Source organism: Ips typographus, linkage group LG1, assembly GCF_016097725.1.
Source record: "Ips typographus isolate SLU linkage group LG1, UJ_Ityp_2.0, whole genome shotgun sequence".
In the NCBI taxonomy this organism is placed as follows: Eukaryota; Metazoa; Arthropoda; class Insecta; order Coleoptera; family Curculionidae; genus Ips; species Ips typographus.
In genome coordinates, this window is record NC_138422.1 from 13848405 (window position 1) to 13862646 (window position 14242).

Here is a 14242-nt window from a genome sequence, read left to right on the forward strand (position 1 = left end):
CTTTTTGAATAAATGAAAACATTTCCGAATTATCTGTATTCACTCTCGAATTTTAATCACCCAATTAAATAACAATTAATATCAGCCAAATAGATCTTTAGCCAAAATCAACATGCAGTATGATTATAAAATTCCTTACTAATAAAATTTAAATTTAAAACATTAACAAATGCAACTAAATTATCTTACTTCTACAAATCCCATCAAATTCAGTTTGGTCCATTGTTTTAATACTTATTTAGGCATTTTCGGAAACTTTTGTTAACTCGATTCAAACCTGACAAGTTTGTAATCCGGGTTAATAAAAAAGATTCGGTTACTTACCCGAGTTTCCGAAAACACCTTTTGTGATCAATTTTAAACTCTTTTCAGTTCACTTTTTCTTATTGGATAATCATAGTAACTCCTGAAATACTGCTCTGGAACCACAACATCAGACCTGTAGTTTTGCTGCCCTGAATCCACATATCTATTAGGTTGGTATCTAGGGTACTTACTTTCGTAACCCTGATAACCTATATAACCATACGGTTCATCTTTTTGTTGGAGAAAGAACATTAAAAACAATACCGCACCCCCTATCAGACCGAATATTACCGCAGGCAGTAAAAACTGACTAAAAAACTGATTTTTCTTTAGATATTTCAGAATTTCTCCTGAAGATTCAAAGATTTTGACCAAAACTAGCGGAAGATACCCCACGGAGCCTAAATTTCTTAAAAGGTTTTGTAACGGACTGTTGTAGTCTCCGTAAGAGTCGCCAATATCAGTGATCAAGTTTCCAAAAACCTTTTTAAGGGCTTCTGGTAAGGAGGCAAATACTTTTTCAATTATTTTTACTACAACTGCTGAGAAAGCATCGTTGTTTCTGACAGGAGTTTGCAGCTGGTAACCAGTGTTCCCTAAGTTAGTACCGTAAATTGAAGGGGCCGGGTAAACAGTTTCAAGAAAGGACCTTCCTGAGTGTTTCTGTGATTCTGAATATAAAAAAAAAAACGGTAAGTGACAAAAGTTAGTAAATGTTTTGAGCCTACCTAACTGTATTTTTAAACCATCCAGTTTGTTTTGAAGATTATCCAGAACTGCAGCTCTGTTTTCAGATTGTGGTCCTGGGTATCGCGAAGGGATTGGTTGTTCTGTGTATTGGGGTTCCACCAAATACTTCTTGAAAATGTCGGTTATTTGAGATAGAGAGTTATCCACTTGGCCTAAACAGACATGACATTAGAATGAAAATTAGTATTGCTGATAATAACAAAAATGCTTTTTTGAAGCAACAAAATTGTTTCAGAATTCTTTTATTTTTTCTGCATTTTTCAATTCAATTCAATGATTCTATCTATTTTTTATTATTTGTTTATATACCAATTTATTATTTGTATAATGTAAGACCAAAACTTAACTTTCTGTATATTTCTTAAATTTATGTCCACTTTGCTTAATAAAGTTACAATAGTGGCTGTTGTAACAGGTTCTTTAACAGAATAGTAATAAGCTACTTTTTGTAGCACCCTGTAAACAAATTAAATATTAGACAGAGCGTGAAAAGTATCATAATTCTGCAAGATATTGAGTATTCCCATATTTAAAAAAAATACTAGAAAACTCTAATCGAGTAAAACGATTTGGAACCATCCAGGTATGTATATTTTCAAATGCAGTCACTTTTCCTAAAAATTACTTAGAAACTCACGTTTCTACCCTAAACCTTAACACCCTATTTATCTAATTTAGTACCCAATTTTGGAAATATTTTGCAAAATTACCACTCTTTTTACAATTACTTAAGTTGTGTTTGGTTATTCCTCGGTAGACCAACCAGACTTAAAATTGACAATTGTCACGTGACACTCTATTGTGTAGGATTAGCGCAGTCACGTGATAACTGTCAGATTATCGTCTGGTTGGTAAAATGAGGAATAACCACTTAATTTTAGAAACTCACATTTCTGCAATATTGCCAAATAACTCCTTTTTCTACAATTATCTAGGAACTCACTCTTCCGCAACATGGCCAAACAGACCATTTTCTAATTGTGTAGCGTTTTTTTGTGCCATGGTGCCAAATTGCCACGTTCTCTTTATTTACTTAGAAGTTCACATTCCTGCAACATTGCCAAAAATATCCTTTTTCTAATTTAATACCAAATATTTGCAATGTTGCCAAACTATTAATTTTTCTAAACGTACTTAGAAATTAACTGCAACTACTTAATAAAAGTTCTGCAACGTTCTCCAATCAGACCATTTTTCTAAAACTTAGTAGCAAATTTTTTCTTGGCAAAATGTAATTTTCCCTAAATTTCTTTAGAAATTCACATTTTCGCAACTTCAATTCGATTATAGCTTTGCAGCATGCTAAACTGTCACTTTTCCTAAAATTATTTTGAAATTCATATTTCGGCAGTATTGCCTAGTTTAGGCCTTATTGCCTTGCATTTGCCCAATTCTTGCCAATGTTACCAAATTGTCTTCTTAAAAAAAATACTTAAAAATTGAAATTTCTCAGTTATTTGGAAACATTTTATGATTTTTTTGTAAATCAGTAAACCTACAAGAATACCACCACGGGCGAAATATGATACATTAGTGGAGATGTGGGATTTTTATTGACGTTAATCATTAACTCGTTGATACTGCTTTTCCAGAATTTTGCAGAACATGAGTGTACTACACTCTACAGGCTCTCATCATCGATGATCCTGACATGATGAATGAAATTTTTGAAAGCTGTAAAGAGTGTAAACCTAATGTTTGACAGTTTATCAACAGATAATGAACGGTTACGAATACGTTACACAAAATGAAAGAGTCATAAAAATTTCAGACATTTAGAATTAAAGATTACTTGAAAATATAATACTTACTATTGCTATTTCTTCCATTTTGTATTGGAGCTTCTTCAGCAATTTGTCTCCTTAACCTTCCACGTTTATTTCCAGCTTCTTTAGGTTGGTAAGACTGGATAGGTGGTTGAACATCTGGACCAGCTGATTGATATGGAACTGATGCTGGCTGGACTGGTACTGGAGGAGGTGGATGCGAAGGAGCTAGAGCAGGTTGGTAACTTGGCGCTGAAGACTTTCGGTTTAAACTACTTAAAACACCTAAAACAATTTCATGTTTATTTAGTGAAACGGCTAAAGTTAAAAAAAACCTTTCAGGTCGTATATTCGCTGTTCTAAAGCGGACACAGTGGCTCTATCGTCCGCACTTTGAGAATAATACCCTCCTGACCTTAAACCGCTGATGATGTTTTCCAGGTTCTGGATCTGTTGCTTCAAATCTTCTACAACGTTATTTTTGTATTGCTCAGAAGTTTGGTCAGTTGCATATGATTGGTCCAAGCTTGGTCCAGAAGAACTTTTTGAGCCGTAATTAAAACCTGCATTAACATGACTGTCACACTTACACTAGTTTGCGAACTGGTTACTTACCTTCATAACCTCTGGGGGGATAAGGAAAAAAATAATTTCCATTATCGGTTAAAGGTGGTTTTGTTGCTGAACTCGGTAGATTATTAGGGTTCAAAGAAGGTGGATAAGGACTTCCAGGAAGTGCATTTGCTAAGTTGTAGGCTTGGTTGTTTTTTAGGTGTGGTAAGTTGTAGTAACTTCCAAAAATGGGAGGAGCGTAGTTTGTATTGGTTGGATATACGTAAGGGTAGGGGTTAGGGAATTTGTAGCTTTGGGCATAAAGTGGAGGAAGTTGGGCATCGTAATAGCTAGGTACTGTTGGAAATTGACCTGTTAAGTATTTATTTAGAAGTGGTTCACTTTTATCTGAAATATGTATTACATTAAGCATGTTTCATGCATTAGATAGACAACTTCTCACCAAAACCGCTAGCAACTGGTTCATTCAAACTACTTGAAACACCAGAATTCTGACTGATGACTTGATTTAACATTGACTGAAACACCTCAGTGTTAATACCCAAAATCAGAAAATTTCTAAAACGTTTACCTGAAAATCTTGTGGATTTTCTTGCCTAAACCCCAAACTGTCTTCCTTAGGTCTCAAACTATCTATAGCTTTCTGAAGTTGCTGAAGATCAGTTTGCACGCCGGAATCTTCGATTTTAGACTGAGGGCCAGAATTTAAACTTTTCAAAATACTCCTCAACCTCTCCTAAAAAAAAATCATTCTAACCTGACTCAATTTAACCATAATGTGAATAACAAAACCTCTTTTTCTTGCTTCCTTTTGGCTTCTAAAAGCAAACTCAAACTTTCTTCTAAAGTGTCGTCTGATTTTTTTTCAGGTTGATTTACTAATAAACTTTTCATTATGTCTTTTCCAAAAAGGTCATCTTTGTCCTTATTGCCTGCTAAAGCATCCAGTACTTTAAGTCTTAGTCTGAGGTCATCTAAACTCTCTCTACCAACTCGATGATTGTCTGTCCCATCTTGAGATGATCTAATCGCGCTCATGTTAAACTGAAACCGACAGTTATCAGCCTTATTCTTTTTTGTAAAAATATATTTTGTCACCTTTTTAAATCTATCTGGATCAGTTTTGGTTAATTGCATTAAGATAGCGTAGGTTATTTTATTTAATATCTCCGCTTCCTGGTCTTCGAGATATTTATCATAAATTTTCTCTGCTTCCGTTATTTCTTTAGTTACTTTTGCTACAACATTTTTTAGCTATTAGCTTAGCTATTCTGTCAATTATTGGAATTGTCAAATCCTAATAATCCAGTTTGAATTTGAAGGATTTATTGTTTCTGAGAAATACCACCTATGGCAATCATATTTGAGCATTTACATAGAAGAAACGATTTTTTTGTTTGTTAACACTTGTTCGGATATTTTGATAGTTACACAGTGGTTCAATATATCAATTTGTAATCTTTGAAATCCTCTTATGTCGCCTCTTATAGAAATACGTCAAATAATTGCTTTATTTAAGTAAAGCCAAATTGAATTGAATTGAAGTCTGAATTGAATACTTTCCACTTTAACAGTCTACAACTCGGTTATTTTGACAGTTACAAGGTGGTTTAATATATTAATTTGCAACCCTTGAAATCTCCTTTTGACCATCCTCTATTATATAGAAAAACGTCAATTATTGCGATATTCCATAATAAAACTAGATTGATTTGAATTGACTATTTTAACAACTCATAACTCGGTTTTTGACAATTACAGAGTGTTTCAATATGTTTCAATTTAAATTAAAAGGTTATTGTGAAATAACCATTTTTATTTTAAGACTGCGTGTCATTCCCTTCCTTTTGTACTTGTACAACTCCACTGAAAGGATATGGACTACTACTTCTTCATTTTTATTTTGCCTCTGTCTACAGTAAAGAAAAATATGTATGTTTCTTTAAAAAGGTCGGTAGCAGTAAGTTCTGAAAGTTGTGTCTTCAGAAATTAAGTTGTAATGTTTTTTTCTCCAAAAACCCTGTTTACAGACAGGACCAGTCACGTGACTACGATACAAACAGCTAAAAAGCAGCTTCTTTCCTTGTCAGGAAACCCAAATTGAAGGATATATGATATTTTGGAAATAAAATGTCCTCAAATGATTTTTATGCACATATACATAGTTGTTTACATTGTAATGCTTATGTTTACAGCTAAGTTTTTGAAAATCAAAACTTACCTGGTTCTCTAAATGATGGATTAATCGGTACATCATCAGACGTTACAATACTGGTAGGATCCGAAATATTGGCCAGTTTCTAAAATGTAATTTACCTGTAAATTTACAATGATTCTCATAAGGAATAACTCACGTAAAGAGGGTGATCGAAGGGATACTCATTTTGTCGCGAAACCTTTATAATTGAACCCAAAATCGGTTCTTCTCTATCTGTAATCAATTAAAACTAATTAAAATTGTTCAAGTTGTAGGAGCTGTAAGTACCTTCATTTTTACTCTTGATTTGTTCATACAAATGCTCCATCATGGCCTTAACAAATTTCAGTTCATTGTTTTGACGTTTTAGTTCTTTCTCAAGCAAATCTTCTCTGTTCCTTTCCTTTTCGAGCAACTTGTTAACCTCACTCAAGTTACTTTTCAGTACGTTTATGACCGTGTAGGGTTGAGAAAAACTACCTAAAATTTGTTATTAATTTTTTTATTTTTTGATATTTTTAACTACCCTTGCCACTGTCCAACTGCTTTCCTGCTGGGTCTTCTGGAATATTTTGAGGGCTGTTTTTGGGTTGCAGTTGGTGTAGCAGTTTGTTTTGGTCTTGCAGCAAACTTACCAAGTTGCCTATTTTAGCAACTTCAGACTTCAATTCTTCGATTTGTTGGTTTTGCTTGGAGTTATCGCAGATTATGTCCGGTGCTTCAATTCTGTTTGATTGTTGTTCAGATCCTAAAATGTATTTTTTGTTAAATATTAGGGGATTCTAAAATAATTCAGGAAGGAGAAAGAGTATTTGACAGTTGTATGTGGTTATCCAGAATTTTGGCAATTAATAGTTTTACTTTTGATTGTGAGAACTAAAAAATTGCACTCTTGACGTTGTTGAACTGTAATTCGATTTTAAAAATATTAATATTGTAAGCAATTTTTTTTTAAATAGGCAATAGAACCTTAATGGGGAACAGAGAGATTTACAACGCTAGAAACATGAAATTTATGTTGCGGTTAAATACAAAATTGTAACTTAATTACGTTGACGCGCAACTCAAAATCTGTAACCAAAAACTGGGTACCTATCTATGATTCTGAAGTTTTTACAGATTTTGTGTGGTGAGTCAAAATAATAAATTTTCTCTCACCCTGTATCATAAATCTTGGAATTTTCTATGGCAATAATTTGCTATACATATTGTCAGGCTTAGTGTTTTAACTGCTGAATAATAAAATTATCGAATAACAACAAAATTTTTTAAAAAATATCATTTAGAAACTGGTATTAAAAAAATCATCAATCGTCATTTAGAAATACATGTACAGGGTGCTGCATTTTCGATGGTTTTACGGGGTACAGAGAAAACGGTAATAGATAGAAAAAAAGTAGCATACGTGTTCTGATCTCTTTTTCTGAGCTGAGATGACTGGCGAAAAGTGGGCGGCGCAAACTTCTTTTGTTTCAAACATACGGGGGGTTTTCGAAAATTGGTAATTTTTGAAGCTCTTCTGTATTTCAGTTGCTCTTAAAGTTATCAAAAAAGGAAGAACGATTCCTGGTAGTAGTTTTCATGTAGAATCCAATGGCGTAGTCAGTTTTTTTCTATTTCGTTTAATTTCTGACATATGACAGTAAGTTACATTTTTTTAAATGGAACACCCTATATATTTTTACGTCATTTAATTCTGTTGATTTTTACCTTTTCAACGGTGTATTACAACATATAAGTTTGTAGAGGTTAATCCTGTTATTTTAAAAAAATACCTTTGCTAAGTTTAAAAATGGCCAATATCTAAAATACCAAACAAAATCGGAAATCATATAAACTAACACATCAGAAAATTAAATAATTTTAATAAATCTTATTAAAAATCTAAGTTACAAACAGTTCTACCGTCACTTTAATAAGAAAAGTGGCCATTTCTATTTTCTAATATTTTTAAGGTGGAAGTTGAAAAAACTTTATAAACGACATGTAACATGTTAATAAGAACATAGCCAAATTTTGTTTCGACTGTGGGTATTTTTATACATATTATTTAGTACTTTTTTGTTAAGGAAACGCTTTTTTTCTAATTACTAAGATTAACGTTTACAAACTTATATGTTTTAATACACCGTTGAAAAGGTAAAAATCAACAGAATTAAATGACGTAAAAATATATAGGATGTTCCATTTAAAAAAATGTAACTTACTGTCATATGTCAGAAACTAAACGTAATAGAAAAAAACTGACTACGCCATTGGATTCTACGTCAAAACTTCTACCGGAAACCGTTTTTCCTTTTTTGATAACTTTAATAGCAAATGAAATACAGAGGAGGTTCCAAAATGACCAATTTTCAAAAGCCCCCCGTATCTTTGAAACAAAAGAAGTTAGCGCAGCCCACTCTTCGCCAGTCATCTCAGCTCAGAAAAAGAGATCAGAACACGTATGCTACTTCTTTTCTATCTATTACCGTTTTCTCTGTACCCCGTAAAACCATCGAAAATGCAGCACCCTGTACAAGTTTTCCAATTCATTTTCGGTACACCCTGTATATACCCGAAACGTAACATGAATGAAAACACATTACCTATACTGTATAACTGTTTTTTTTTTAGTTAAATTTAGAGCAAGATTTTCGTTTCTGACTGTAGCGGCAAAGCCGGACTGTATAACCTGAATTATCTCTATTTGAAAAGAATTTGGTGAATAACTATTCTCATGTTTTCTATATTTTACCTAAAATCACTTGTCTGGGTTCCGGCTGCTCAAAATCCACTGGTTTTTCCATATTTCTACTAAATTTCTGTGGACGAGGTGGAATCGGAACGGGTTCCATTGGCACAAACTTTTGATCCACTGATCGCCTTTTTCTACGTCTGATTTCATTGGAAGTTTCACCTTTCGGGTGTTTTAGTATTTTATTGTAAGCGTATGGGACATAAGTGGTGGTTATATGGGGTGTCATTGTTGCCATACTCTACCATAAATCCAGATAATAAAAAAGTATTATATGCTAAAACAAAGCTACTTACCAGATGATAAGATGGTTTTGCAGTTGTAGCATCATGCCAGTTGAATTCATCATCACTCTGATAGACTAAATAAGTTTTTATAGTCATTAATATAAATTCAAATAACTAATTGATTCAAAATTACCTGCACCAACTAACTTTCCAGCTTCCTCAACTTGATGCACAAAATCTTCAATAAATTCTTCAGCATTTTCAGTCAATTTATTGAAGTCTTTCTTGAACGTTTTAAGACTGTTATCCAATAAAGTCTCGTCATTTGTAGTAGTTGGTCCACAATGCACATCAAAAACAATTATTAAGAAGAAAAGTAAAATTGTAGTAACAACTGTCATTTTAAGTTGAATGCACCTTAATTGTAATAGGAGTATTCATAAAACTTTTAATTGAATGGTTGAAAACGCATATTCAGTTGCTTGTAGCAGTGTAACACTTTGAAGAAATGAGAATCAGCAATTTAAGGCAATCGCTAGTTGATTAATTGTTTATGGTGGCAATACGTTAAGGTTATTGCTCCTATTATGCTGAGAATTTGTTATACATACTTTCAAAATGTATGTTCCTTTTGTTCTTCCAGTCTTCTGGTGCTAACTTAATATAAGGAGATTCGTCTGAATAGAAACTTTAGGAATATCTAAATTTTCTAGAAAATACTCTTTTTAAAACACCCTTCTTTAAGGAAAATAAATAATTCTTAAGAATATTCATTAAGAGTTCTAATGAATATTTAAGCTCGCTAAAGGGAACCAAAGGTGAAAATACTGTAGTAACCGGACGAAAATCGGGATTTCTTGGATTGATTATTTGTTTATGAAGTATTGAGAAAACAGGTGTTATTTCTACTAAAACAAATAATAACACCCCTCTTGCAGATTTATTATTTGAAGATGAAAATTATTCAGAAGAAGCTGACTTAGATTATTTACTAAAATACTTATATTATGTATTACTATCTACTCGTAGTTGCTGTCAAAATTAAAACAGTTAATCACAGTTTATGTAATGTGAACTTTTTTTGCATTTTTTTATCTTGTACTTAAATTTTCAAATTAAAAAAAAAACAGGTAATTAGACTAGTTTAACAATATCTTTGCTGTTAAGAAAATGCCCTTTATAATGGCAACATTGCGGAAAAATAGTGCCTAATTGTCACAACGCGCAAGGCCACCCTCAAAATATTATCGACAACATGCTTCATTTTTCCTAGTTGAGGAAAATCCCGCACGAGGCCGCCAAGAAAGCATGCGCAATTTTCCATTTATTCACCCGCTATTGACCGTTTCCGTTAATTTTGTCTTGAAGCCTGCCCAAATCGAACTAATCTTACCAATAAACCATTTCAATCTGTTCGTGAAAATTTTCTAAAATTTGGCAAATTTTCTAAAACCTTTTTATGTAAAATACTGCCTAACTATTTGATGGTTAAAAAAAATATTTGGCTGAATTACTTTTTGAAAGAAACTCAAGCTAGCCTTGACGCAAAATTTTCTGGAAGTAGTATAGGCAAAACAGACGTCCGTTATGTATACAACCTCCCCAAAATGGAAAGTGGGGTAAATTGAAGGCGCGCACGCCATGGTGGGGGGATGCACAAAGGGGAAAGATTCTGATCAGATGGTTGAAGATGTAATGATGCAAAGTCACCGATAAATTGGGGCTAAAAGGGACAAGTGGATGATGGGAGAATGTCGTTCAGATTAGGGCAGTAGGTGATGTAGGGTTAAGAAAAGGGGAAGCTGTGTTAGGTCGTCTTTAGCTACTTGCCCCAGGCGTTTATTAGTGAATGTTCATGAATTTACAATGCTAAATGAATTTTACCTAATATAAAATCTGGAGAAAGTTTGGAAAATGTGTTTTATGCAGAATTTTTGAATAATCATAAAATTAGTGGTGGCGATAATAAAAAGTAGTTAAAAGTTAAGGAAAAACTAATTTTCAAATCATATTCAAATGTAACCCTTTAGGCTCAAGGTTCACGACCCCTTCAAATTTTCCCCTAAACTTGCCATCCCCTCCTAAATTTATCAGAACGTCCGTCGATTCTACCCCAACTCAGCCAGTGGAGTTTCCATCGCGCAACTTCGCAATCCGCGGCGATAGCCATTTTCCAGGCATATTTCCTTGGGAAAATCGGTGTTTAAACCTGGATAAGCTTCGTTAGCATTAAAAATTGCCTAAAAACAGACATTGAACGATTGTTTTTACTGAAAAGTGGAGTTTTCCGGTCGCGAACTGGTTCGTACAGTGCCAGGAAACGGACGTTCGCTTGTTTTCCGTGCACGGCCATATTTGGATCGTTTCGTTTTTGTTGTTCCGGTCGATGCCTATCGCGATTTTTCCAACTAAATTCTGGAAAATCTTATCGGGACAGTTTGTGGAGTAATTTCAGTGAAAGGTAAGAGTCCCGTAAAAGGTTGAGGAAGGAAAGTGCGGCTGTTGATGCGGAATTGATCGAAAATGGCCTTCGTTTCATGAAACGAACGGCCATTTTGGGAAATTCACCGCTTTTTTTCTTTGGAAAGGCGTTGTTTTTGGAATTTTTTTCTAGTTAACCACCCGCAGCTATAATGCAATTTCATTATAAACCACAAACCAACAAGACAATTCTAAATTTGTTGAGCGGAAATGTTGTTGTTGGGTGTGTTTTGTGGATGCATCAGTAGTTAAGACCCAATTTGTTACCAGAGCTATAAAAACAGTGTTTGTGGAGAATATGAGACAGGTTAATCGGACATGTTTACGACATTTGGAAAACAAAGAATAGGGGGATAGTAAAACACAAAAGTCTGGAGAAACCACATGACGTTGAAATATTTTATTTTTATAGTCAATATAAAGGGAACTTGAACCTGACGTTTTTTATTAGTCAAGGAAAAGGATGTCTTACAAGGAAATTGTGTACTCAAATAAGAAATAAAAATCAGTTCAACTTCCTTTATCATTCCCTTTAGTGATTTTATTAACAAAACAAATAAACTTACAAAAACTTATAATATGAATCTCGTACGTTCGTGCTAGCAATACATTTGGAAACTTTCCTAATAATCGATTAAAGTATCATAATAAGTTTGTAATGTTTACTTAAAGTTTCCTGTTCGACAGAGTATTGTTAATCTAATAATATTTGCTTGCCAATGTAGTTCTTGCTTGTACTAACTTTCTCCGTTGTATGTAGTATTTGAGTGTAACACTTCGTATAAAAAAATGTCACATTTAAAGCATTTTTTAACATGATTGGCTATCGGTGAATACGAGGGTAAATCACCCTCAGGGTTATACTTTTGCCCTTGTATAAACCTATGTACAAGGTTGGTCCGTATATTTAGACATAGTAAGTAGCTTGTAGCATGTAGCGACCAAGAAAATATTAATGACAAGAATAGTAGATTATGACAAAAGTTTTAAAAAAAAGTTAATCAATTTTTAATTGTATATTTTCTGAAGAGTTGATAGATATTTTTACTCCAAATATACATTCCAAAAATACATGTTAACACTTGGTTCAGCTGTTTTCGAATTAATTAAATTTAAAAATTGTGATTTTATTGTTTTTCAAAATTACAGGTGAGGTTCACATAATGAGGCCCATTAATGTTTAATGATTTTTCAATTGTTTTACTTGAATTAACGATTTTATCATAGGCAACCAAATACGCTCATAGTATATATTCTATCTTTTTCTACTTGTATTAGAGAGACAAAGACGCCTCTGTTCTGCTCTTTAGAGAGGCTCTTTAAATCGAAGCTTGAATGAGTTACTTTTCAACATTGCTCGTCAAAAAATATCTATTACGCGCAAATACTTCCGTAATGTTTGTTTACGTCCAAGTTTTCACGGCATAAGCAATGAGTTTACCACGCTCATGCTTGGATTGTTTTTTCAAAAGTCTCACAGGAACGGGCCGTAAAGTTACAAAAATCTGGTTGTCAGTATGGGTCATAAAGTAAACCAACGTAACGAAGTATTGTTGGTGGATAATATTTACTGCTAATTAAACCGTTTGCATAAAGTTTATTAAACTTCAGTTTTTATTCTCACGTATAGAAATTTAATTTGAATCCTCTGGTTTTAAATCCCTACACATGCATACAGCATAGTTTAATTTGAACAAAAAACAACTGATTTCTCTGAAAGCACTGTAATATAGTAAACATTTTAATTAAAAAAATTGGAGTTGTCGCGTTTTGATATTGACTTATAGAGTTTTCAAAGTTAGGTGTATCGATTTATTGGAGTTTGATTGAAAAAGGAATCTCTACATTTCTGAGTATATTTAAATAAAATCACAGATTTAAGAACATTAGAACACAATAATTAAAAGTTTTGAACAGAACAGTTTTGAAAAAACAATATTACTCTGGTATTTAATTTACAATATAATATCTGGAATATTGTTAGAATATTCACATAAATTATTTTCATTTACGGTTTCCACTTGAATTTTGTTTTCTGAATCAGAATAGTTTTTATTTTTTTTAATTTGCTTTTACCTTTCGTTCTTTTGCACAGCTCGTTTCCATTGACTTGTTCGTTAAGTTACGTTTTCGAGCTACTCCAAATTCACCACCGTATTCTTTCATAACACTTTCCGAAACATTATCAGTTATTTTTGTTTAACTTTATCTTTAACACCAAAATTATTCAAATTGCGTTTAAGAAAGTGACAGTAAAAACCAAGCAATAAAAATGGACTCCATTATTGACAAACGTAAAAAATGAAGTTACATGGTTCTTAAAGAGCCATCGTATTAATCGAAATGGATTTGTCCGGATTTGTCTATTTTTGAGACCACCTTTATATTTTAAATGAGACTTTAAGTTGGATTTAGGGGGTTTTGTGGCGTTATTTTTGTATGATATTGTAGAGCAGTAGAGAGTGAATCCATTAGCAGAACAATCAAAATTTTTTCCAAAAGTAGATTTATCGGATTTTGAAACCAGAGGATTCATTTGTCTGTCCGTAAAATATACACGGGCTGGAAGAAGGATTTAATCTTTAAGTAGATTATAAAATAAAATTATACCCGATACAATGACATGTTCTAATTTCCGTGACTTTTGACCGCTTTTGTATGGGTTTCCACTATTTCCGTGTGTTCTTCCACTAGTTTTTATTTCAGTAATCAGTTTCTCAAATAAAAACAAATACAAGATGAGGGACTGAAAAATGTTTTTTTCAGCTGCACGCGAAATATTATAACTTATAATTTCACGAAAACAGAGTACGGATAAAAGCAAACTAATATGATCGAAAATCATAAGTAAATTCGTTCGTCTTATGTTATGTTATGTTATGTCATTGTTATATTATGTTATGTTGTGTTCTCCCATTCTTTCAATTTTTTTGAGAAATTCATATACACCTCGAAAAAAAAATAAAACTTTTACCGACACACTTTACCTAACTTTATTCTAAGGCTCATTAAACACAAAAGGGAACTGTACCGTTCTTACATCTCTACTAAAGATGACACTTTAAAACGAACACTTAACAGCCTTAACAGGAACATAAAGACGCTAATAGACCAGTACAGACAGGACAAATGGTTAGACGCATGTCAAGAAATTGAAAAAGACAAAGGAAAATCCTACTGGACGAAAATTAAAAAACTATCACAA

At 32.9% G+C, this 14242-nt stretch overlaps 3 protein-coding genes across 5 annotated transcripts in view; 1 reads left to right on the top strand and 2 right to left on the bottom strand.

Moving 5' to 3' along the window:
- LOC145740329 (uncharacterized) overlaps window positions 1-14242 on the bottom strand; it is a 71288-nt gene that overhangs the window by 20788 nt on the left and 36258 nt on the right. The window lies entirely within an intron of this gene.
- Window positions 358-9064, bottom strand: LOC145740041 (uncharacterized). Its single transcript, XM_081995364.1, has 17 exons — window positions 8750-9064; window positions 8626-8690; window positions 8330-8570; window positions 6125-6340; window positions 5881-6072; window positions 5750-5826; window positions 5617-5695; window positions 4494-4633; window positions 4188-4439; window positions 3967-4131; window positions 3838-3913; window positions 3438-3782; window positions 3158-3385; window positions 2868-3107; window positions 1035-1208; window positions 498-977; window positions 358-455 (listed from the first exon to the last, which is right to left on the bottom strand). Exons 1-17 carry the CDS (start codon window positions 8955-8957, stop codon window positions 358-360), a joined length of 3276 nt encoding a protein of 1091 aa, XP_081851490.1. The 5' UTR covers window positions 8958-9064.
- rho-5 (rhomboid-5) overlaps window positions 10686-14242 on the top strand; it is an 84448-nt gene continuing 80891 nt past the window's right edge. For all 3 annotated transcript variants that reach the window (XM_081995784.1, XM_081995786.1, XM_081995785.1), the window contains exon 1: window positions 10686-11017. The gene's annotated coding sequence lies outside the window, so the exon portion shown is untranslated. The remainder of the gene's footprint in view (window positions 11018-14242) is intronic.